The following is a 26,215-nucleotide window of genomic DNA, read 5'->3' on the forward strand; positions in this document are numbered from 1 at the left end:
TGTGTCAGATGAAAAAAAAAAGTTTTGTTTTGTGATTCTGTGGATTGATTTTTAAATTGAAACCGTAATCTGGAAATGTTGAAATTGTAGGTATATCACATTGTTTCAAGTTTTGTGAAGCTCTTTTTTTATTTTACTTTTTTAAATCAGTTTATAAAGGAAGAGTGTAAATGTTTTTGCTTGGATGGAGATTGACTTTCTTTTTTCTTTTTTTTCTTGGTTTGTGGTGATATTGTTTGGTTTTACTGCAGATGAGTGACAGTGTTTTTCATCTTCTATGTGGTTGGGGTTAACTGAGTTCAGTATATTGCGATATGTATCGTGCTTTGTATCATGGTGAGATTCAGCTCTAGGTTACACTAGTGTTTAGTTATCTCAGTATTTTCTGCATTTTTTAAAAAAAAAATTGGATTAAATATGTATATATATAATACTTTTTTACCTCCTGCCCAATGTTGTCCAATGAAACAATGTTTTAAAGGCAATGAAAACAAATATAGTGAATGTAACCATGTAGGCTGTGCTTTATATAATGTGCAAAAAAGGAGGCTAAAATCACATTACATTCTGACATTGCAATCTAAAAACAAAATCAATGCTATTTAAAGCAGAAGTTAATTTCACAAAACTAAAAATGAACAGAAATAAAAACAAAAGCACAGATTAATTGCTTTATTTTTTGATTGCCCCAATAGTCACTTTACAGTTACTGTGCTATACACTTAAAATTCTACATATGGCACATTTATTGTCAAACTACAAATATTTTAGCAAAATGTGTTTTATTGCGCTCCAATTTTTATGATGCTCGTTCACTGAAGTCTGTGAAGTTTAGCGTAGAATCGCATGCAGTAGGCTCATGCACTTCTGACAGCAAAATGGAAATATTTCCATGACTTTCTAACATTTACAGATGGCGAATATACCTGTGAAATGTAAGTTATGCACTGAGGAAAACAGCACAAGAATGTCTGTCAGCTGCACATGAGTCTGTCAGAGCATGTGACGGGGCAAACTGCTTTAAACTACACGTGTTAACTAGATCTACCCAGTTATTTTAGACCCTTAATATAAAGCACATCTCATGTTTAGAACAAATTGGATTATGCGCTTTCCCCACAGCAGCTCATGTGTCTTCTGCTATTTTAATTCAGATGCGCTCGTATCAGACTTCTGTACAGTATATTGATATAGGTGGTATTGCTTCATACCATATCACTTATAAAAAATATTTCGATATATCGTACAAGCTCGATATAACGCCCAGCCCTAGCATTTAAGTGTTTTCCACATGTATTGTGTTTGACTAAAATGCATCATAATACCAAGGGTTATTGCAGAAAGCAGAGTTAACATATCATCATATAAACCCCAAACTCTCGTTTTTAACCCAAACCTTTCTTACTTGTGCTGATTCATTACAAACACTAGTCCTGGAGTAAGTTCAGTCAGTTCTGTGTATTTTCACTGTGAACACACAAGACATTCTTAACGGAGTGTTGAGTCAAGAAATCACCGTGGAAACCTTACATTTGTAGTGCAGATCGCCACCTAGTGTCTAGTTGACACAGATTTCACGATTCGTTTAGATTCTGATTCAAAAGGCATTTTAATATTCGGGGCCAGCCTCTAGCGGCCAGTCGCTGAATTACAGTTTTAGTCACTTCCGTGTTGGTTTCACGAAAGAGACCGGAAGGTTGCCGCTTGATTAGAAAATGTGAAATTGCGATGTTTGACAATAACCATAGCAACGGATGGGACAAAAAAATCTGATATTACGTTCTGTAAGGTGTTTGTTTCTATGTTTTTCGGTTTCCTTACCCTTACATTTATCTCAGTTGTTGGAACTGAAAGTTGAGGTTCTCTGTTTCCTGAGCAGGGTGTGTAACACAGCCTGGTTTCTGGAAAACCCACAGGTGTAAAAGGGGGAACAGTTTAGTTATAAACAATGAGGACAACCACATCTTTTTCAGTTTTGCCTGTATTCTGAGACAGAGTTTGATAAACTTGTGCCGTGTGAACAGAACAGCACTGCACAACTAGAGTGTGTCGGGCCAGACTGCAGTGCACTGCTCTTGTGTGTGAGATGGCGATATGAGCAGCATGTCATCTGAAGGGTTTATATTTGACTCACAGAGATGGCGATATGAGCAGCATGTCATCTGAAGGGTTTTTATGTGATCTCTGTCTGAAAAGCAGAGCTGATCGCATCAGTTTTGTGGTCTGTGTGTATGTTCACACAGATAGACACAGAGCTGTCAGTTTGGTCAGGTGTGATGGATAAATTCAGGCCTCCATTGTGCTTTATGTCAACTATGACGAGCCTTTCTGTGGTATGGACAATGCCAACCTTGATATTTACTTTAGTCGCTGTTACTATGGCTACAGACAGTTATCACAGCAATAGCAAAAATAGGAAAAGCTTAAAATTCTGAATCAAATCAAATTAAATTATTGTTATTAAAATTAAACTTCTAAATGTAGTCATAATAATATGTAATGTTAATGTTGTAGCAATTAATTTGATTAGCACAGATTTTAATGATGTTTGTAAAAGCAAAATAATAATTAAAAACAAACATGTTTTAACATGATTCACTGAAAGGATTAGCCTTGACTGATGCGTAAGTCTCGTCAGTGTCATTCTGTGTAATCTGAGAAAATATTTGCTCCGATATTGCCAGTAATATCAGCTGAATTGAGGGCATTTGTGTTTTTTCTTCTGTTCTTAGTGTTTTGTAATTGGCTGCTGTATTTCTAGTGAAGGTTATCGTTCTGTCCTCTGTTCTGGCTGCTCCTCTGTGCAACGCTCTGTGCGTTTCAATAGATTTGCTTTACTTGGCTGTAATCGGCTGTTTCTAAAACCGGCTGTTTGTCAAGGCTGAGAAAGAAATGAATCAGCAGTTACACAACTTTCTAGATCCAGATGAGGGTTCCCTTCCTTCCCAGCCCTTTTTCACTTCCTGTTTCCTATTGTGTAAGATCATTGACTCACTACAGCAGGGCTCTGGACTAACTTTTTGCACTGGTTGCACTGGTGCGCCTAACTTTTTTTCTTAGGTGCACCAGCACAAAAGTTAGGTGCACCCAAATTTTCGACCGCATTGCAGTTTTACAAGTTCAATTTTTTTTTTTTTTTTAATCTCTGTCCATATAGGCCATATGGACTTGTAAATGATTAACTAACAATCTGGTCAACATAAAGTTCTTTATTTGAAGCACAATTCTACAAGAAAGGTAACTTACTGAAAAAGTGTTGGTGCTTAAAGTGCTTCCCTGAGCTGAAATTTACACTTAAAACATCTCAAGATAAATGAAATAAAAAGACAATCTAAATTAAGTGTTTAAGGGCTTCAAATTGAACATCTCATGGCTCAGTGTCTTATGGACTATCCTGCATTGCAGTCACATGCCCCTCGGATGGCCAGCTCCTGTAGTTTGGCCTTCTTGATCTTTGGCCTTGGCTAAACCAGCTGGCCACACTATCTAGAATCAAAATCTTCCAGACTTGGCCCCTCTACACTGATTCTGAATGAAGGGATGCTCTAGTGTCTGATTTGAACAGCTAAACACTCCCTAAACAGCTTATACTACTGTCTCAGCTATTACAATAGTTCAGTTTTGTATGTAATAGCAAAGTGTTCTTAAAACGTTTTCTTAAAACGTGTTTTTAAAGCCTTCTCAATTTTTTGTTTGTTAAAAGTAACGACCAAGCAGCCAGCGTTAGACAGTGAGCCTATGTTTGATCATTTTAGCCTTCTCAAATCATCACGACTCGCCTAAAATAAAATCTATAGATATTAAACAGTTCAAGCATATAACAATGTTTAAACGTTAGACCCAGATAAATGTGCGCTATATCCAATAGTTTGTGCGGAGACGCTTCAGGACATGGAGACGCCAGCGTGATCACTTGCATTATTTTCAGTGGATACGCCGTCACATAAGAGTAATTCATCATTTATAACTGCAAAGGGTCTTTTATTTGTGTGCACTCACAATATCAACAAAACGTTTATAAAATAAAGAAAACAAACACAATACGCTTTCTGCGTCTCATCTTTAACAGGAGTACAAAAATGAACCGAAACTCAGTGAAAACATGCCTCACAGACATGATAAATATATCTACAAAAACTCTTTCATTATAATCATAATCCGTAAAGATGCACTTCTCTCTAAAGGCACGTCTAATGAGATGGCGAGTCAGGATCAGCAACTTCATCCTTGCGACACAGACTCAGAAAACACTATTTTATTAGTAAATAATTCAAATATCTCCTCACTATTTCCCCCTGTCACATTTATGGTAATTACCAGTGCTTTTGCCGGTGCTTTGCGGCAAGCTTGAGCTTACTGTGTGTATTTCAATGCAGAACTGTTCAGCCGCACTGCTGCAGCGGGACACTAAACACCATCGGGGCGCTCTTGACAGTCACGGTAGCACGGTCTCGTGTTGTTTCCACCAGCGCGGCAATTTTGTTTCATCACTAATTGATGGATGTCTGAAAAATAAAGGTAAGGAGAAGTCTAAAATAGGCGGGAGGCCCGGCTGGCGTCTGAACTATGATGTGAAAATTATCCTGAAGCCCGGCTCGAGGGGCGTAAAAAAGTCGGGGTCCGTCGGGGTCAGGCTGAAAAGCAGGGCTCTAGTGTCGGTTGTTGAACCACAGCGAGACTTTCAGAGTCGTGGATAATTTTTTTATTTTATTTTTTTTTCTCGAACGGCTGGTCGCACCGGTGGGACTTCTGATTTTTTTTTTTTTAGAGTCGCATCATTGAGAAATTAGGTCGCATGTTCGACCAAATTAGTCGCACTCTAGAGCCCTGCTACAGTAAGCATTATTCAGCAACAAGCATCTCATGACCTCATTACTTTGCATAATAATAATAATGAATAGTGTTGGGTTTATCTTGTGTTGTAGTATTTTTGTTAACACTTTATTTTATAGCGTCCTTGTTTAGGACCCTATGAAATCTGTTCTTTTATGAAAATGATTAAATAAAATTTTAGTAATCAGAAAGCTTGTCTAAATTTTGAAATCATGAAAAGTATACCATTTAATAACAATTTATATAAAGTTTTAAAAAAAGCTCATTTTTAGGGCAAAAATATCATATCACGATTTTGTTGTAACGATTTTATCATGATTCTTTGTCATGTTTTTACTATTTTGCAAGTTGTCTGAGAAGTAAAGCCAAACTAATTTCCCTCTTTCAATAGCAAAGCCTTACAAGGTAACAAAATCTAAAATAAAAAAGAATGGCAGACATTTAGGCCAAAGTGCGTGAAGATAAAAATCGTTGTCGTTATTTTATCTTTGTTATTTAAAAATAAGAACAAGGATACACATAAAAAAAGCACATAAAACAAACAGTGCTTTATTTGTCAGCTACAGCAGGTGTCCCGTGAGTGCAACTCTATATGTATATTAATCTTTGTTAACGTTTATTAATAATAATACAACTGTTCATTGTTAGTCCAGAAACAACTTTTGTTTTTAACAGTGTATTAGTAAATCATGGAAACTATTATGAATAAATGCTTTTTAATTATTTGTCATTGTTAAGAACTAAGGTTAACAAATGGAACCATACTGTAATGTGTTACCATGATTATTATTAATAATAAGTGTTAGGTGAAACATGTAGCCCTGCCCCTAAAGTGTTGCTGTGTCGAGCTGGGCAAGATCTTCAAACAAAGCAAGCAAGGTTTCAATTCAGATCCACATTGTTATTCTTTTTGGAGAAATTTGCCTTATTTATAGTTGTCTCTAATCAGCGTTGGCTGATTGCTAGAAACTTCTAAGTATTTCAGGCTTTATGGAATGTTTTTTTCCCATCATTACATAAGCTGTCAGTGACGCCCAAAATAGTTTTTTTTCCGGCTTTCCGGAGTTTTCATTCATAAGACGTCTGACATGGAGCAGAGCCACGTGTTGTTGTGTGGAATGAGAGCTTTTCAGAGAGCGTCTCTTTGCCATCTCTCGCTCTCTCTCTGTCTGTCTGAAAGCTCTTTTGTCTTCCTCTCCAGGTTCCTTTTGCAGGAATTAATAAGTCTTTTCCGTTCCTGGAGAGATGATTTAAATAGGTTCTCTCGGAGCTCAGCGCTCATGTGTGCTCTGTGAGCCATGTGACTGAGGCTCAACTTAATGCTCTTCTGGTTCACTAATGGCCTCATTAACACACAGAGAGAGACAACAGACTGAGAGAGGCTCCTCTGAGTCCTTCACTTACTCTACTCACTTCATTTGTTCACTTTGTTCGTTCACTCAGCCTGTTCACACAAACATTGTTTACTCCTTCATTCATTCAGTCAGTCATTCTCTTACTGTTTTATTCACTAGCAGCGCTATTACGCATCTCCTGAATGAGTCTAGAATGTGCCGATCAAAAACACATGCGAGAAGCAGAAACGAGGGATCTCGTATGTATGCACAATAAAAACAATGCGATCATTGACAATAAACAGTATATAAATGAAAACTGCCTAATGTTACCGAGTGAAATGTCGATCCAGGAAGTGGCAAAGGACTGTGAAGCTTTGGGGGCATTGATGGACGCGATCTACTACATATTAGAGACTGTAAGCAACAACTTCTGATGGAACGGCAACGGCGATCTGACGTAAACCTTTAACTGCCGTAGCCAAAGAGCGCAAAAATCTGTAAGCAACAGCAACAACCGAGAGAATGGTGAAACATTCAATCATTTATCATTAGTGTAATAAAAAATATCATTTAAATGGACAAGAGAAAGCAAAAAAAAAAAAATTTGATTTTCTCAGCTTTTTGCTTAAAATGTTGCTTTTATAAAAAAAAAAACTTACCTACATTCAAGTGTTGATTAAAAAAAAGAATGCTTGATGCTAGAATAAAACATATTCTTTTTTTTTTTTTAAGTAGAGGCTCTGTTCTTTATTTTGATGTATTGCATGTTCAGATATTCATAAAACAAAATATTCTGGGGACCATGAAATTTTAGTGAAAATCATCAAAAAATGCTGGTGGTGGCTGGCAACTTTTTTTTAAATACATTGATGGGGAAAGAGTTAAGGGTGCTTTTAGACTTGGTTCGAACCCGAGTTCGATTGTTCCCCCCACCACTGCCCCCGCTGGTTTGTGTTCATACTGTTTTGTTGTGTTTCCCAACCACAGTACGTTTGCGTCGTCAGCATGGCAGCTGTTTACCCCTGTTGCCAGGTAACCACTATGCAATAAACAATGAATGGAATTCTCGTCCGGTGTACTTGGAATTTTGAAAAATTCTGATTCATTTCCAAAGCGCCAACACAGAACGGCACATGCGTTTATTTGTCACGACTGTAGGGTTCAAAAAACACGTGAGTCTCTTTTAGTGAGCAGAAATGAGATCGAAATCCTCTCTGCTGCAGCGTGTCAGTCACGCTTTACAGGAAAGCGAGTGAGTAGATGCATAAATGCACCAATTCATACATCATTTATAGAGGTTCACTTCTGTGATTTAGTACGATTGCATTCAGAAGCAAACCGTACCCCAGACCATCCTTTTAAGGCAGACTCTGTTACCGTTTGCAGATGCACACCTGAGTTCAGAAAGCTGCATTCACATTATCCAGATGAACCGAGTTCTGACAACTCTTTCAAACCACAAGTGCTTGTGTGGAAGCCCCCTAAAACAAGCAAGTGTGGGCAATGGTTAAATAGGGCCCTATGTAGTCTGATTCATTCATTCATTGAATTAACTTTGTTTTATTTTTCTGGTTAAGTCTCCTCACATGACTCGGCAGGCTGTGTGATTCTGTTTCCCACCGGCTCTCACGCTCACTTTCTCTTTCATTGGCTCTTATTTTGCCCCCTTGACACCAGACTCACTCTCCCACACACTCCACACAGAGAAAGCAAAGAGAGTAAAGGCAGTTCACAGTGACAAGCAGATGCAGTGGCAAAGCAACAGGAAGTCTGTCTTGAAGCGATGCAGCTTCAGTAGTCATCCGGTATGATATTATGAAACACAGGGCCCAAAAAACGACATTTTAAACAAGTAAATTGTGTAGGATTCATGATTGATTGATTACTAAAATTTATTTCAACCATTAAAGTAAAATCCAGAAATTTTAAAACAGGAAAAAATAAAGCATCATTTGAGAAAAATAAAACAGATTTCATAGGGCTCTGTGTCAGCCACTCATTAGCGTTGGGCTGACTGCACATTATCCATTATGTGGAAAACTGTTCCAAAATTTGACAGAGTTTTGATAGCGTTTGATTTATTCATCGATCTTTCATTCTGTCTTGTTTATACGGCTTGTTATGTGCTTCTGCTCCTGATGCTTTCCCCAGAATTTTATCCGGGCATCACAGCCCAATCGTGATGTTTTCATAAGCTTTGGCCAGTTACAGCCCACCAATAACATCAGGAGCATCTATTACGACTAACAGAGCGCACAGAGAGAGAGTAATGTCAGCAGAGAGGAGACTTCTGTGATGAGAAGTGGCAGAAATCTGTGGAGTGGTGTTTTTCATCATGTGACGGAGCTTTGCCCGCGGCCTTCAGTCAATCTGACCTAAATAACGACGAGCAGAGGAAAGCTGCTGAACTTGAGCTTTATGTTGGATTCTCTCTCTCTCTCCTCTTCCCCTGTGCTGCTTTCTTCTGTGTTTCTCACAGTTTCTGTCCTCTGACAGTAGATGAACTCATTGGTACCGGTCTCACCGTTTGATGTCCCACACACACACATGCACTAATCTTTTCTGCTTATTAACATTTTTTCCTCTGCATTTTCTCCTGCTACTCTGTATTTTCACACTGGGAAAGAATACCTGCTGCTGCTCACGAAGAGTCACGGTTTACTTACAATACTATTCAAAAGTTTGCAAAGAGGTCTCTTCTGCTCACCAAGACTGCGTTTATTTAATTAAAAATACAGTAAAAATGTTCAAATAATATTTTAATTTAATGTAAGTGTTTTCTATTTGAATACATTTTTAAAATGTGATCAAATCTGTATTTTCAGCATCATTACTCCAGTCTTCAGTGTCACATGATCCTTCAGAAATCATTCTAATATGTTGATTTGCTGCTCGAGAAACATTTCTGATTATTTTCAATGTTGAAATATTTTTGAAGAAAACCGTGATGCATTGTTTTCATGGTTCTTTGAGAAGTGGGAGGTTGCTGCATTTGTTTAAAATACTGTAAATATATTTGATGTCGATTTTATTCGATTTAATGCAACCTTGCTGAATAGAATAATTATAAAAATCCTATTAATCAAATATGGCATATGTATATGTGTGTAGCTATATTTAGTTACAGTTGCAAACCTGTGTGTGTGTGTGTGGTTTTTATTTCTGTCACACTTCACACACAAGCTGGGCTCGGCACTGGTTTCTTATGTTACTGTGCTATTGTGTTTTCCTCCTTTCAAGACGAGCTGTGTGTGTATGGTTATGCATCTCTCCTGGCTCATTCAAATGAGCGTCACGTTATGCTGTTGAAATCTGCGCTTCCTGTTTCAGTGCTGCTCTCTTTGAAACCGTGAGTCTGTCTGCTGTCTGGCTCTGACTGACTGCAGCCGCTCTGATATGACTCTGCGCTGGTGAATTCAGGAGTGAATGCTGCTCGGATCTTCTTCACTTTTGTGTTAGCGAGAGAGAATTATTGTGTGTGTGTGTGTGTGATAAGTAGTTTGAAAAATGTTACAACTACACAACTACAAAGAACACTTCTAATATTCATCTCAGAAGAACAGCTACTTCTGCACTAAGCATATTTTAATTATCGGCATTGGCCAGTTATATTATTTATTTTTTTATTGACCGTGGGACTTTTATTTTGACAGTCCCGAGGATGCCAATACCTGAATCCAGCCATTAGATCCTCTGCATTTGAAGCTTGCGTAAATACGCATGTACTGCTTGTGTGTTGTGTGACCATCCATCCACCCAAACGTTAAATCTTTGATTTGAAACTATACTGTGCTATCCAGATGGATGCTGTCATATTCACTGTATGTGAATACTTCCTTATATGAGAAAATATGATTCCCAGTTACTACTTACTGAGTGCACTCACTGTTTATTACAGTATTTAATTCCTTTTTCAATTCATGTTTTTATTCATTTCTTTATTTGTGAAAAATACTATTATAGGATTACAAAATCATGAAGTTCCTTAAAGGGATAGTTCACCCAAAAATTAACATTTAGTCATCATTTACTCAGCCTCATGTTGTTCCAAACTGAATGCCTTTCAGCGCTTCAACACACACACACACAAATATTTTGAAGAAGGTTGGTAATCAAACTTGCATTGTATAGATAAAATATTATGGAACTCAGTGGCTACCGTCAGCTGTTTGGTTATCAACATTCTCCAAAATCATTCAGTTTTGGAACAACTTGAGGATGATTTAAAAAACTATATTTTGGGGTGAACTGTCCCTTTAAGTATTCATTTGTTTATTTCACTGTTTTTTTCTTCTTATTAAATAATTTTCAAATGATTTCTAATTTAGTGAATATTATATAAAATAAATGTAAATTAAATGGCAGCATGTGTTGTTTATTCTCTTTCAATAGTCAGCTTTATATCACCCAAATATCAGCATTGGCCATTGAAAAGACCCATATTGCTTGACCACTATTCAGTACCAAGCAGATACTAAAAATGTAAAATTGTCACAGAAAGGGCTCTACTGCTGCTGGTATTGACCTCTGAAGCTTTGATACTGAGATAACTAGTACCAAGATTATGTGAAATAATGTGGATTTAGTTTTACCAATAATTCAGGAATTTTCAATCATTAATGGACGAGATACTCAGACGTCTGTCTTATTCAAAGGTGTGTTTGGATCTGTCTGAAACTACTCTCTCTGTCTGTCTGTCTGTCTGCAGGAGGAGGCTGAGCGATGAATAAGCTACGGCAGAGCTTCAGGAAAAAGAAAGACATTTATGTGCCAGAGTCCAGCCGGCCACACCAGTGGCAGACAGATGAGGAGGCCGTACGCGGGGGCAAATGCAGCTTCGCCGTCAAGGTAATGGACACATGCACACCTGTGCTGAAGCACCTGCAGCTGTCAATCATTCTCATGCTGTTAATGCTAGAGATTACTAGAGCAGGTCACACATAACCTGTATTTGAAGAACCTTTGCTTTAAATATAAATTTAACCTCAAAATATTCTCATCTATCTATCTATCTATCTATCTATCTATCTATCTATCTATCTATCTATCTATCTATCTATCTATCTATCTATCTATCTATCTACCTATCTACCTATCTATCTATCTATCTATCTATCTATCTATCATGTAATTTATTTCATATTTATTTGTCATTGATGAATGTGTGCCTGTTAAGTAAAATAATCTGAGGTACATGATTTATTTTGAGGTTGTATGACTTTGTTGTTTATAGACATGCAGTGTTAATTTTATTTGAGCAATTCAGTTAAGTAGATTTAAGTTAAGTTAAGTAAATTTTACGTTGTCTTTCAAAGGTTATTAAACTAGGAATGGGTCAGGATGGTTTAGCAAGTTTAGTTTTTTGTTATTGTTGATTTTATAGAAGTTGCAAGGAGATGCAAATCTTAAATAACTGATATGTAACTTCGTTGAGAGCGTTTGTTTGTTTGTTTTGTTGGCCGTTCACAGGCGTGTGATTGGCTGTGATCTTTAGAGGTGCTACACAGCCCGTGCCGTCCTTAACCTGCTTTTGATGTGTCTCTAATTTGCCACATTTACCCACAATCCCACAGAGACAGAGCAGCCTGAATCCAAAAGACTACTTTTCATTCTGACCATCAGCGCTCCTCTCCTCCTGTAGAGTTGCTTATTCGCCTCTGTGCTTTTAGTCTGCTCTTTCATATCACAGCGTAAGGTCACAGTAAATTGGTGGCCTTTGGTGGGTTGGTGTCTTTGTTTGTGTTTTGTGTCGTGTCCTAGATTCTCTCTCATCATCATCATCATCTGAGCTCTTATTTCTCCACCTGCTGATCATAAATATACTCCGTAGAGCTCAGTATGTGAAGTGTGTGTGTGTGTGTGTGCACAAAGTGGTGAGTCAGTGTTTTGTATGGTTTGTGCTTTTGTTCAGATGAGGAGTATGACATCAGTGAAATAGGTTGTTTTGGTCTTTGATCATTTTGTAGGTACAGACACAGAGTGTGCATGTGACTGCTGAAGAAGAGCAGCTCTATGAATAACTCTGTGCCCATTTCCAGCTAAATCACCGCTCTGTTCTGTTACAGGCTCTGGAAAACGGCTGCTCTGCTGGGTACAGACAGCTCTTTTTCTCATTCATGCTCAGTAACTGGTTCAGAGCCAGGTTAGAAGCCATGACCAGACCTTAGAAGTGCATTTGCCAGCTCTAGAGCATCACATAAGCATCTGAATACTGAACCCATAATGACTATATTCTGAATCACACTGCCAAAATCATTTCTGATCTATTCTAATAGTCACATTTTTAAAGAGACAGTGTGTTTCTTCTTTGTGTAGAGCCGTTAAATATAAAAATCCACTGTAATACTTGTGTCAATGGCTTAAAAATAACTTTTTTATGTAGTTATTTTAATATATATTTACTTTTATTATTTGGAAAAATATCTCCTAATATGTTCCACTGAAAAAAAAAGGCATACAGGTCATGACAGCATCTTAAATTTGTGTTAAACTAATGCTTTAGCTGTCATTTTTGTAGCCGGATTACAGCAGTCCATGTAAACTAAGCCAGTGCCTGGTTTCCTGATTGAAAGTTGTTATGCAAATGTCTAAGGCCTCGAAATGATCAACAGGATTTTATACCTTTAAAAAGATTTCAATGATTTTCATTTCAAGCTATCAGAATTTCATCTTGCTTTTTGGCCACATAAATATCTAAACATTTGCACCAAATTACATATTTTTGCTTAGTTTGTGCCTCTGGGTAAAATTAAGTTGCTTTTCCTCTATATTCTCATGCTATTATATGAGCCTTAAAAACTCGATATATTTTTTTATTTAAGGGTTCAAACTGTTCCATTTTTAAAATTGGACACATGTCAGGCTTTACAGGGTTAATAAGCAGGTGCACTCATGGATCTCTAGCTGCTCTCTACTGATGTCAAAAACTGATAATAGTAGCTCCTGAGGTCTGTGTGTTTTACTATGGGACCGGGAAGGACTTCCTGTCAGTACAATAGCTGCCCTCCTCGTGGCTTGACCTCAGTCCCAGGAGTCTTTTGGGCGAGACGCAGTGATGTCTTCTACCAGAGCAGTCTGCCATAGGTAGAGGAGGGCGCCGCTGTTTCCGCTCATTCAGTGTCAGCGGCCACCGCTCCGGTCGTTCCAACAGGACTAGATGGGACAGCATGACCTCTTCATGTTGGGACGGGAAACACTGAGTCACGGTTTCAAAACTAAACTACTGTTTCTCTGTGTGTGTCTGTAGTATCTGGGGCACGTGGAGGTCGAGGAGTCTCGTGGCATGCACATCTGTGAAGATGCCGTCAAGAGATTGAAGACGGTAGGTGTACAAACTTCATCTGTCAGATCTCCAGTGCTGGGACGACATCTCCTGTTCTTCATCTGAACAGTCTCCTTGGTCCGTGTCTGTCTTCCTCTGCTCACACCACATCTCTCTCTCTCTTTTTTTTTTTTATGCAGTCGACACCAAGTGGTCTATTTAAAGCGATTCTGTCTCCTCCTGCTGTTCTCTTCCTCTTCCGCTGCTCTCACTTATGCTGTCAAGCATCAAAAAAAAAAAAAGCTTCATGTTTAATATAAGTTGAGCTCAGCCGACAGCATTTGTGTCCTAATGTTTAATACACAGAAATTATTATCAGCTCATCCCTTAACAAATGTTGCTGTAACATTAGGCACTGGGATACTTAGATTCTTTGATGATTGGAAAGTTTAAAAAGAACAGCATTTATTTAAAATAAAAATATTTTTTTGAAAGAAATGAATGCTTTTATTCAGCAAGGATGTTTTAAGTTTTAAGGATGTTTCTATTTTGAGTAAATGCTTTTTATTCATCAAATAATCCTAAAAAAGTAAACAATATTAAGCACCACAACTGTATCCAACATTGATAATACATCAGCATATTAGAATGATTTCTGAAGATCATGTGACACTGAAGACTGGAGTAATGATGCTGAAAATTCAGCTTTGATCACAGAAATAAATTACATTTTAAACTATATTAAAATAGAAAACCATTATTTCAAATTGTAATATCATTTCACAATAGAACTGTTTTTCTCTGTATATTTGATCGAATAAATACTGCCTTGATAAGCATAAAACACTTCCTTAAAAAAATCATCTAATTCCACCGAAGCGCTGCAGGCTCTTCTGCCAGAGCCGGTTCTCGTCAGGAGGATTTGTGAAGTTCTCTCACCCCTGATTGTGTTACTGCATAACCTGCCCACAAAGCAACAAGCGACAGCAAGTCTTTGTTTACAAGCTTTTCTAGTTTTGATAACATGCTTAGCATTCATAGCTATTCAATAGCATCATATTTGGAAATAAAATCATTTCAATTCAGATTGACTGAAAAGTTAAATTTGCTGTGCTGGCAAGTTATTTCAGCCTAACATCGGAAGCCAGTGCACAGCTTTGTTTATTAGAATGCACTCTCAGAAAAAAAGGTTAAATAAAAAGCTGTCACTGGGGCGGTACCAATATGGACTCTTTAGGTACTCTTTAGGTTTGTGCCTTTTGAAGAGATGCCGCCCCAGTGACCGATTTTTTTTCTGAGAGTGTGGGAGTGATGTGGTTTGTGCAGTCTAGACTTTCTGGGGATTGTTTTGAAAACTTGATTCTTTATAAAGGCATTATTCTGAATGCAGAGAACAGGTAGCATTCAAGCACCTTATCATCCGTCCAAACCCCAGCACGTAAGCACACGGTCCGCCCGGAGAGGGACAGGCGTGAGTTTCCTGTCTCAGCAGCGTCCAGCGGAAGACATTCCATTCTTCAGGGAAAAGGAAATCCAGTACGCTGTCTATGTTCCACGTTGACATGGCCTCGCACGCCTCCACCCAAGTTAAGCTCTGGAGAAATAGAGTCGTGATGTTTGTCACTTTCCACCTGATGGCTTGCTCTGAGTTATTGCGTATCTTCTCCTCCTCCTGACCTTCTGCTGGAAAAGAGTGCTGTAAAATGTATTTATTTCTCAATCCAGTCGATAGACCCGAAGGGTCAGAGTTGACCGATGTCTGCGTGCTCAGTGAATAAACTCCCAATCGTCTGGAAATGCTGTTGTAGTCTCTCATACGCCTGCTTTCACAGAGAGTAAGAGAAGAAGAATTCACCTACAATTTAAATTGCGTAATTTAATCTACTCATTTTCAAAACCCATATGACTCTTAACCCAGAGTGTCTAAGCTGCTCTTTCCTGTGCAGTGGAAGTGAATGATGACCTCATCTGGCAAGCTTTTTGAGGCACGATTTTCAGCAGATAAAGATTTAAATTTTGGTCTGTTAATCACAAAGCTCTCTGGTGGTTTCAGAAAACTTGGAATTTAGTTTTCAGGCTTTTTAGAGCTTGACGGCCACCGGTCACCGTCCACTTTCATTTCATGGAAAAGCTGCATCATTTTGCAAAATCGGCTTTACTTATAAAATTTCAAATGTTATTTAAAATGCAATTTAAACAAAAAAAGCTCCAGGTTTGCTGTGTAGTGTATAAAAATAATTTAGTTTCTATTATTAGCATGATTTTTATTACTAAATAAAAAATTAAACAAAATGAAAGAAGTATTACTATTGTTAAATTTCACTCTAAAATTAACATTTGAGCATTAAAAATAATAATAAAGAGAACCCTAACAACTAATTTTTTGATAAGTGCTTCTCATTACTAGAATGGGAAGATTTTGGCATTTGTAGGTGCAGATGGAGTTCATGTGGAGCAGCGTTTACTGTGAACCGACACTCTGTGATGCTGAAAACCCCAAATCATGAGCTGCTCACGTGTAAATGAACACAGTGAAACGTGCAGCGCATAGGTATTTTTTTTTTTACATTTAAATAAAAAAATATATATATTTTTTTATGTAATAATATTTATAATAACTTTAATAAAATAGCAGATTAAAAAATCGCATTAAGCCATATCATGATTTTGGTTTTATTTTGAATAATAGTGCATCTCTAGTCAGAGTCATATGGCTCTTGCATGAAGTCACAAACACCCTGAACATAACTAATGACATACAGAGCCAGCTTTAACAGATAGGTCATCTCTCATGACCCTGCAACCTACTCAAACCCTTGCTCGGACAGTCCAAACCTCATTATTTCCAGAACTGATCAGCACTAATTAAGTTACCATCACTGTAACCCCGAACACCAAATTAAATGGCTTGAGCAGAAGAAGTGGCTGGACCTGTGTGTGTGTGTCTGTGTGTGTGAGGACTGTTCTCTAACGTAATATGATTTCCTGTCACTGGAAGCCTGCCACCCGTGTCCAGGAAGTCCATGTGTCTCTGCAGGGGCTCATCTTTATTGATGTCACCCACTTGTGTTTATTGTTTGTTGTTACTGTGCTAGTTGCACCTAACATGATAAATGTGTGTATAACGTGTGAGCTGTTCATCTTACCGGCAAGGCATATAAGGTTATATCGGCATATGGTTACATTTTAAGCCTTTTTCGGCTGATTCTTATAACGTTTAGATAATATTGTACATCCCTAGTTTTTATTTTAGTTTTTAAATTAATTTTTTTTTCTATTTTTTTAATCTGATCTTAGAAGCACTCTAAGCTCTGTTTTATGTGTGAGCCCACAATAATGTACAGGTATTATTATTATTATTATTTTTTTTCATTTTCATTTTAGATCAAGTTTTAGTCATTTTACTAAGCGCTTTTTCTAATTTTTATTTGTTTTTTCTTTACCTAAGCTAAATGAAAATGATAAATGCTGCTTTGGCAACTAGCTGAAATAAAATAAGTTTAAATAGTAACTCCTTTAAACTGCTGGCCTTGAAGTGGGAACTGATGTCATTTTTCTGCAAAGCTTTCAAAGCAAAAACTGCTAAAGGAAAAACATTTCTAATAAACTGGTTTGCACTTCAGATGCTAAATGCAGTGCAGACATAATGTGCGTTCAGTTTACACAGCAATATTTTGCCATGCTGCAAAGCTACTCTCAAACTTCTTCTGAAATAATTAACAAATGTGACGTGTGAATCATGTTCATTTGATATTATCTTCTGAATGTTCTTTCACAGCCAGCTCATGATGGTGTGAAGAAATGAATTAAATTACTTGGAAAGTTATAACGTATTCACAGAAGTAACCAAGACTGGCGAACAGACCATACTGCACGGTGTTTGTGGGCCGGTTATGTACATGCAGTAACAGTTATGACAACATTCAGTTCTGAAAGTGGAAACGCAGGCCAGTTCTGAGAGAAAGAACAACGACAGGACATTTTAGTTTCTTTCCTCTAGTCTTTCCTGTTTCTATTCACTTCCAGCTCCTGTATTTCTGTCTGTCTATAGTTTATGGTTCCTGCACGTTCTTTCCACCCTGCTCAATATGTGGCCATGAATCTCCCGTCCTCCTCCATCTGTTTGCATATGTACTAAAGTGAATGCATTACGATGTTCTCTTTCTCTAAGCAGGTTTGTTGACATGAGCCATTAAGAGCATCTAGATCCTCTCTGACCCCTTAAACCTCTTTTCTAACCCAATGAGCATCGCTTTCCTTCTACGGCTGTGTATGAACTTACATACTTAACAGTAACTTTAAACCTGTAATATGTAACCTTCACCTCTTTCTGTGCCTTAGCTGAAGATGTGGGTTAAGTATATAATGGTTATGGTGGTCATGATTATTTGAACTGAAACCCAAACCTCAGTTAAGGGACATGAAGTCAGTGTAGATGAGAGGAAGTGAGTCTCAGGCTTGGTGAACGGTGCACTTCTTGTTTTACAAAGGCCACATACACACTGTAAGGTTTAGAGAATGACGACACATTTCTGCAGTTATCATTCCACATGTACAGTATAAGATATATAGCAGTCACTTCCTCACACTCCCGATTGTTGCCATAGTGATAGCCGAGTTTGGAGTCACGTATCTACAAACAAGAAACATGACACCGGCTGTTTGTGAATTCAGTAGAAGATGCCATCACCATACCCATAAATAACCAAACACTGTGTGCACGCTCTTAAAAAGAAAGGTCTTTGTGACAAGAAGAACCATTTTTGGTACCCCAAAGAACCTTTGAGTCAACAGTTCAGGAACGTTTTCAAAATCTAAAGAACCTTTTGTGGAATGGAAAGATTCCATGGATGTTACAAATTCTTCATGGAAACAGCAACACTAAAAAAGAAGCTTTATTTTTTATTTATTTTTATGGTTTTAGCTTTGGTTAACTACTATGAGCCTGGTGTGTATGTGGCTGAAGAGTGATTTTGAAATCTTCACACTCTTTCTCTCTCGGCTGGGGTGTGTGTTTGTAATGAACACTGGAGTCAAGATCAGCTCTTTCCTTGAGACTCTTTTGATGCCATCTGAGGTCATCAGAAGCAATCCTAATACACTACTGCTCAAAGCTGCTGCCATTACTAACATCATAACACGATTCATTTAAAAGAATAGTTCACCCAGAAATCTAAATTCTGCCATGATTTACTCAACCTCACCAAAACATGTATGGCCCTTTTATTAAGTGAAACACAAAAGAGGAAATTTAGTAGAGTGTTCATGCTGCTCTTTTCCATATGAAGAAAGTGATAGAAACAGAAGCTGTTGAGCTCAGAATAAAGCACCATGAATGTAATCCAATAATGATTGTTTTGCTCAGAAATTACAATCGCTATTAATAATTACGATTTTTCTAAGTTCAGAAATTTCTTTTAACGTTTCATCAAAATTATCGAACTTTCATGTATGCATGAATCATGATTTTTTTTATATATATATTCGCCTTCGCCATATACAATAACACACTCTCTACTTTATAAAAACTGGTAAAATAAAAAGCTTCTTCCAAATATTAATTACAATAATTACAAATTATATTCATGTTTTTTCTACAATTAGCAGTAGACACTGACATAAATCATACTCAGCACTATTCGTGATAATTAATAGAGGTTGGATTATTTGTTTATTGCTTAATTAATCAACTGTTTGAAGGTCATGAGGAGAGTAAATGATGAATTACTCAAGGGTGAACTGTTCCTTCAAGAATAGTGAAATAATCAAACTCACATACTGGAGTAATAATACTAGAACTGTAACAGCACCGGTTACATGCACACGTGGTGAGTCTGACGGCTGATTGGTGAATTAGAGGTGTGATCTCCCCCTCCTCTCCCCTCCATACTTCACCACTTTGTCATTCTTAACCATCAAACCCACTCAAACCAGAGTCCGTCCTGACACGAACTCACAGGACATTGTGTCTGAGTTCATTTGTAACCCTCTCCTGCCTTTTCCTCCCACCAACATCCCCTTACCAACCTCCATTCCAGGACAGAAAGTTCTTCAAGGGCTTCTTTGCAAAAGTAAGTTCTGCTGTGTGCATTTACGTACCGTCCTGAACATACTCTATGCAAGTACTCAAGCTTGAATTTATGTTGTTGCTTCAGTCCTCGATTTATAATTATAATGCAAAACCATGCTGCATTTTCAGTGTTGCAGCAAGGGTCTTTAGAGTCCCCTTCTTCAGTCGGTTTTCTCTTTCAGTTTAGCTACTGTCATGACGGAAGACAGTCTTTCTGAGAAGGTTGTTTAAAGTTATCTGAATAACAGCACCTCTGACATTTGATGGAAACATTACCACCCACTTGAGAAGAGGTCGACTGAAAGCGGATTTTTAACTAAGGCTATGTTTACACGACAACGAAGTAGTCAAAAACAGAAAAGTTTTTCACTTGCGTTTTTAAACGTATACAAGACAACGTTTTCGAAACGATTCGCGTTTACATATCTGCGAAAATGGCCAAAAATGCTGTATTACATATGCCAGGCCAGTAGTTGGCACTGTCACCTTGTTAGTAAACCGTACCTGTAGGGAAGAAAAAACTATTTAAGTATATGACACACCTCACCTTTCATTCCAAATACTTCCAAACAAAATAAACACAATGCTTAAAAAGCATAAGCAAACTCTTAAGCAGCAACAACAGTACCATATACTCCGCCATTGTTGTGTATGTTTGTTCGCATTTGCTTTTAAAATCGACACGTACTGGGCATTTCTACATACCTAGCACATACTACAAAAAATAAATAAAACCTAGCACGTACTACGCATGTGCATGATGTCACCGTTTTCAAAGATTCCCTTATTGGGTGTTTACATGGAGACGATAACGGTGGCGTTTTCAAAAACTTGCACTTTGAAACCCGTTTTCAAAAATATGCACTTTCAGTTCCCAAAATGCTGCTGTCGTGTAAACGAACAGGCAAAATGCATAAAAAGTTTCCCATTTTGGCTGAAAACGTTGTCGTGTAAAACTGGAAAATACGTCCAAAAACTGATTAAAATAAATTAAATTTCTGTCTACTCTTTCAGTCTTTATTTATATATATATATATATATATATACACTTTCCCTGAAAGTTTGAGTTAGAATAGTTTGAAAGAGTGTGACTATAAACAAAATGAGCAGGTTTTAAAAAGTCTTAAATTTAGTTATATCAAATTGTAAGGCCATGGTACAAGAAAGTCTTAATTATGATTTCAAGAGGACAGAAAGACCAGAATTCCGATATGGTTTGATGTGACGATTAAACTTCGAAAGGCTATGATTTATTAAATAAACATGACCGGTGCTGCACTGTTTCAACTCATCCAGTTTCTCAGAAATGGTTTAAAGGATGAGATGTGAAGTCAACTTTTTGTTTTTGTGAAAACCTGTATCTGAACTGCAAATCATGCTTTTTACAGTCATTTTACAGTTGAATATGTTACCACAGACATTGCCCTACGCCGCTCATATGGTATTAATTTTATTTGTGCAGGTCTTAAAAAGTCTTAAATTTGAGCCTTAAACTCCTGCAGAAACCCTGAATGAGGCTGTGAGAGCAGCTAGGGAGTTCCTGTGAAGACGTTTAATGTCCCGACAAACCTGTGCAGTCCTCTTTAGACACTTGTCAGCAATCACGTTTTTCAAAACAAGTATAAGCTTTAATAAAATCGCAAGCTGGTGTTACTTATGTATCTTATGTCAGAATAAAATGTGGAAATATCTTGAGCTTTTGCTAAACAGACCTTATTTAACCAAAAAGCCATTGACTTCAGGAGGATTCAAAAATATGTCATCCCTGCAGTACTCCATTTTTAATTTGATTGTCCTAAATGGTTGATTTATTATACCATGACTAAATCTAATGATAACTCGTACTGTAAAGCTTATCCTTAATACAAAGTGTAGTCACATGTCACAGCTGGTTTTATTTCGCCTCTAGAGGGCACTCTATTACACTGTACAACTTGCAACTAAAATCTGTCATTATTGATTTAACCAGTTTTCCACAAAGCAACAATTGGTGCAAATTAAACAGCATATCGATCGACCTCTGCTCTTGAGTACTGAAGTCTGTTAACACTACAGTCACAAATGACTGCGTTTGTGTACTTGCATAGAGTATGTTTGTGGCTCAAACGTGTGTGAATGTGTGTACACTTCTTTCCCTCCACTGATAGATTAGTTTGCTCCTAAAACACGCCTGGAGCAATAGAAGAGTGGGTGCAAAGGGGCAAATTGAGTTTCAGAACTCATCTTGTCTTCTTTGATTTAATGAAAGTGTGTGTGTGTGAGAATAATTTCTGCACTTAGGTAAGTGTGAACACTCAAGCTCCCTGAATCAGGATGTGTGTTTGTTTGAGTTGTTCACTTCTACTGTATCTTCTTTATCGCGTTATATGCCAAGCCTGCTCCTAACACTGCTGTAACCTTCTCAAAACCCAAAGTTTTTTAACTTTTCTCTGTTTTCAGGTGTTGTTGGTAGATGAAAGTGCATTAGTATGAAAGTCGAAGAGGGTGAAGGGCCTCAACAGGGGGATCTTGTGGGAAAATCAGCTCTCTTCTCTTTTTGTGCGTCTCTTTTCCCGTCCGTCTCTCACTGTGTGTGTTGTGTGTGTCCACACAGGCGGGTAAGAAGGCCGTGCGAGCGGTGCTCTGGGTGTCTGCGGATGGCCTGAGGGTCGTAGATGACAAGACAAAGGTACTGAAGGACTCTAAACTGACCTGTGATGATCCACCAGATAACCACAGTACTGTAGATCCTGACCATTTTTTAAAAACAAAGTGCACTTAAAGAGAATTCAGATGAAAATTTTGTCATCATTTACTCACGTCCATGACCTTCTTCAGTGGAGTGATCACTGTCTGATTTGTGAACAGTTCATTTAAAAATGATTATGTGAATCAGAGTCAGCCTATTAAACGAAAATGTGAGTCATAAGAACAGTTTGTTCATGAACTCTTGTGAAGGGAAGCTAATGCAGACCAGTTATTATAGTTAACTAAAACTAAAACCATAAGAAAGTTTTGCTTAAAAAGTAACAAACACAAACTGAAATGTAATAAAAAAGGTTTTTTTTCAGCTTGTTGACATAAATATGAATAGACAAAAAACGAATATATTCTGAAATATGAACATATTTAAAACTGCTAACTAATAAAAATAAGGCACACTAACAAAAATACTTTAAAAAAAAAACTTAAAAGGAAAATATGATTATTATTAAGAAAAAATGTAATAGCATCTTAGTGATTCTAAAATAACATCATGATCTTTAGTAAATGGCTTTAGAAGACTTTGGATATCGTGTGTGAATCATACTGTCCACGTTCATGATGCTCTTGCATCACTGAAAGCTTCAGTACCATTCACTGCAAATGCATAGAAAAGAGCATCTCTTTCAAATGTCTTTTTTTGTGTTCATGAAAGGTTTGGATGAATCAGTGCTGGTGTATTCACGCACAATTGTCATATTCGTCGTTTTCTGACACCTGCTGGTGAGAGTCAGTCATTGCTCATCGGTGCATGAAGGCCTGCTGGGTTTACTCTGGCAGATGGTCCACTCAGTTGCTTATGAATGCTGCTGAATTTTTAAAAAATGTACAGGCTTTTACTTATGCAGATGCCTGCAAAAGCAGAAATTGCTAAAGAATTTTTCATCTTCCCAAATTTTGTCATGAAAATCGTTTCTAAATCTGTTGTTAACAAAAGAGAAGCGTTAAGATTTTAAGCGTTAAGATTAAGTGTTTCTTAACATGAATATTAGTATCAGTGTCATTTTAGTTTCTTGCTCTGGAAATAAAATTATTATTATTAAATACTCTTTTTTTTTTCTTAATTGTTCAATACAATAGTATAATTACTTTAGTAATATATTTCTTTTTAGAATTCAGTAAAATCAAAATCATACTTAAATTCACATCGTAAAGCTGATATAAACATTTTCTGGATTCTTCTAAGGGTTTGCATTTTTGTCTTCCTTTTTCACCATTTTTACTGCTTTTGAATACAGCCTGAGTGCAGATGTGTGACGGCACACTGTTGGAATGACATGTGTTTTGTCTGTTTTGTTCCCAGGATCTGATTCTAGACCAGACGATAGAGAAGGTTTCCTTCTGTGCACCGGATCGTAACTTCGAGCACGCCTTCTCCTACATCTGCAGAGACGGGACCACGCGCCGCTGGATCTGCCACTGCTTCATGGCCATCAAGGACTCGGTGAGATGCTCATATCTGTCACATACTCTCGTGGACACACTGTGGTCCTGCGACGGAGAGACTTGTGACCTTATTTTTTCTTATTTGCCTCTTTATATGAAATTGTGCTTTTGTCAAGTAGCTAGTTTTATTAATTTTATTAATGTCACAATTGCAAAAGTGTTCAAGAAAGAAATTAAATTGCAGCTATAAGAAGTTCAGTTTGAATTGTAAGACATTCAGAAAATAAGCGCACTATGTGTGTACATATATTAGAAATCAACATGAAAACTGGACTTTGATTATTACTTGTATTAAATCACATACATACAGTTTTAGGTTACATCTGCATCTGTCTGATTATAAAAACCATCAGTGTTTGATTTTACTATTGCTATTTTTTATTTTCAGTTTTCAATGTACTCTCATTATAAAAACAACTTTATTTACACCTTTTGGTTAGGAGACCTCAAAACTCTGCACCGGAAACTAACCAAAATATAATTTATAATCCCTGAGAGACTTGGTGTTGTTTCCAAACATAAGGGGGAAAAAATTAGTCGAAAAATATTGCCATATCAGATATCGGCATGCTGTGAAAATGAATAATATTTGTATAATTAATTATTTATGATATGTATAATTAAACCCACAAGGCTTCGGCTCATTTGAAGACTGTGTTTTGTATTCGTAATGGTTGGTGTTTGTCTCAGGGCGAGCGTCTGAGTCACGCGGTGGGCTGTGCATTCGCAGCGTGTCTGGAGCGCAAACAGAAGAGAGAGAAGGAGTGCGGGGTCACAGCCACTTTCGATGCTAACCGCACCACTTTCACACGGGAGGGATCCTTCCGCGTCACCACAGCCACGGAGCAGGCCGAGCGAGAGGAGGTCATGAGACAACTGCAGGACGCCAAGAAAGGTGTGTGTGAGAGATTTAACACAGTGCACTCAAATAGATCTGGATCCTTAAGTCCAAAGAAATGTCTGGATGTCGTCACACTAGATCAGGGCTTCAGGGATGCGATGTTCATACATTTCAGAATTTTGTATGTATGCTACCATGCAAAAGTTTGGGGCCAGTAAGCTTGGCATAAAAATATTCACCATCACAACTGTTTTCTACATTGCTAATAATCAGAAATGTGTCTTGAGCTGCAAATCATCATATTAGAATGATTTCTGAAGAATCTTGTGACACTGAAGACTGGAGTGATGATGCTGAAAATAAATTACATTTGAACATATTACAGTAGAAAACAGTTGTTTTAAATTGTAATAATATTTCACAATTTCACTGTATTGTTGATCAAATAAATTCAGGCTTGGTGGGCATAAGATACTTCTTTTAAAAGATCATTTCAACCCCAAACTCGAGGCCTGTCTCAGGTAACATGCATCTTGATGGTGACTGCGTGAGACGGTCTAACCCTTCCTCTGTCAGCAGACTCTGAGGGTGTGTTGGGCGGCTCCTCTCTCGGCGTGTCTAACCCTGTGGTCACCCTCGCTGGACCCAATGGCTCGTCGTCCTCCCCTCCTCTGCCCATGGCTACACTGGGCCCTCAGGAAGTCAATCCTCACGCCATCCCGCGACGCCACGCACCCGTGGAGGCTCTCGCTCGGCAGGGCTCGTTCAGGGGCTTCCCAGCGCTCAGTCAGAAGACCTCTCCCTTCAAACGGCAGATGTCACTGCGTATGAACGAGCTGCCCTCCACCATGCAGCGCAAGTCAGACTTCCCCATCAGAAACACCGGTGAGGCTCTTCAGTCTGGCATTGAAATCTCTAAAAAATCTTTTTTGTCTTGTGTATTTGTATATATCTATATTGCAGGGCTGGGTATTGATTTGATTCGATTAGATTCACAAGCTTGCGATTTATTGAATCAGTTTGATTCAATATTGATTCATTCGGACGCTGTATATATCAGAAAGGATACATTTTCTCAAGAAATAAAAGATGACTCTCAACAAACGCTGTAAACTATACAGAAAACCCTGTCAGTTGGTGCATATAATACTGTAATATTAAAGGTTAAAATGAACAGCTGATTTGTATACAAGCATTGCACATAAGGCAGTTTTGTCTAATAAATATTAAAACTAATAAAAATAATAAAAATAAAAACTTTTTAATGACATAATTGTTTCTACAATTATTATTTTTTAAATGTAAACATTAAAACGGTAGCTGTAGCAAAAATTGTTTTCATGGCAGAGTTTTTCAAACATATGCATATTATTAAAAAAAATCTTCTTTAGAGTTGCTTTTTCTAGCTGGCTAATGAGTTTATGGACACTGAATGTCTGTCCTGAGGGAAATGTTACGGTATGAGACATTGTTTACACGCTGTTTTATTGACGGTTGAAACACTGATTACATGAGACATGATACTTCAGTGAGTTGTCCTGTTTGTTTCAACACCTTCTGATGTTTCTTCATGTTTAATTCGTTTCTTAACTAGTCATAAAAAGGAAGAGATGATCCGTTTGTGTGCAACTTGAACCGAGGTACTAGAGCGATCTGTCATGCCACATTAAAGAGCATCAAAACCA

General features: G+C 37.6%; 1 protein-coding gene across 7 annotated transcripts in view; it reads left to right on the forward strand.

Moving 5' to 3' along the window:
- The window catches only part of numb (NUMB endocytic adaptor protein), a 47,121-nt gene that overhangs the window by 14,536 nt on the left and 6,370 nt on the right, over positions 1 to 26,215 (forward strand). For 3 of the 7 annotated variants that reach the window (XM_042774465.1, XM_042774471.1, XM_042774466.1), the window contains exons 2-8: positions 10,879 to 11,018; positions 13,417 to 13,491; positions 19,470 to 19,502; positions 22,095 to 22,169; positions 23,547 to 23,687; positions 24,380 to 24,584; positions 25,107 to 25,415. In XM_042774465.1, coding sequence (XP_042630399.1) covers positions 10,893 to 11,018; positions 13,417 to 13,491; positions 19,470 to 19,502; positions 22,095 to 22,169; positions 23,547 to 23,687; positions 24,380 to 24,584; positions 25,107 to 25,415 — 964 coding nt within the window. In that variant the 5' untranslated portion in view covers positions 10,879 to 10,892. The remainder of the gene's footprint in view (positions 1 to 10,878; positions 11,019 to 13,416; positions 13,492 to 19,469; positions 19,503 to 22,094; positions 22,170 to 23,546; positions 23,688 to 24,379; positions 24,585 to 25,106; positions 25,416 to 26,215) is intronic. The other 4 variants (XM_042774469.1, XM_042774472.1, XM_042774467.1 and 1 more) reach the window with 3 other exon arrangements.

This window comes from Cyprinus carpio, chromosome A17 (genome assembly GCF_018340385.1).
Source record: "Cyprinus carpio isolate SPL01 chromosome A17, ASM1834038v1, whole genome shotgun sequence".
NCBI lineage: Eukaryota > Metazoa > Chordata > Actinopteri > Cypriniformes > Cyprinidae > Cyprinus > Cyprinus carpio.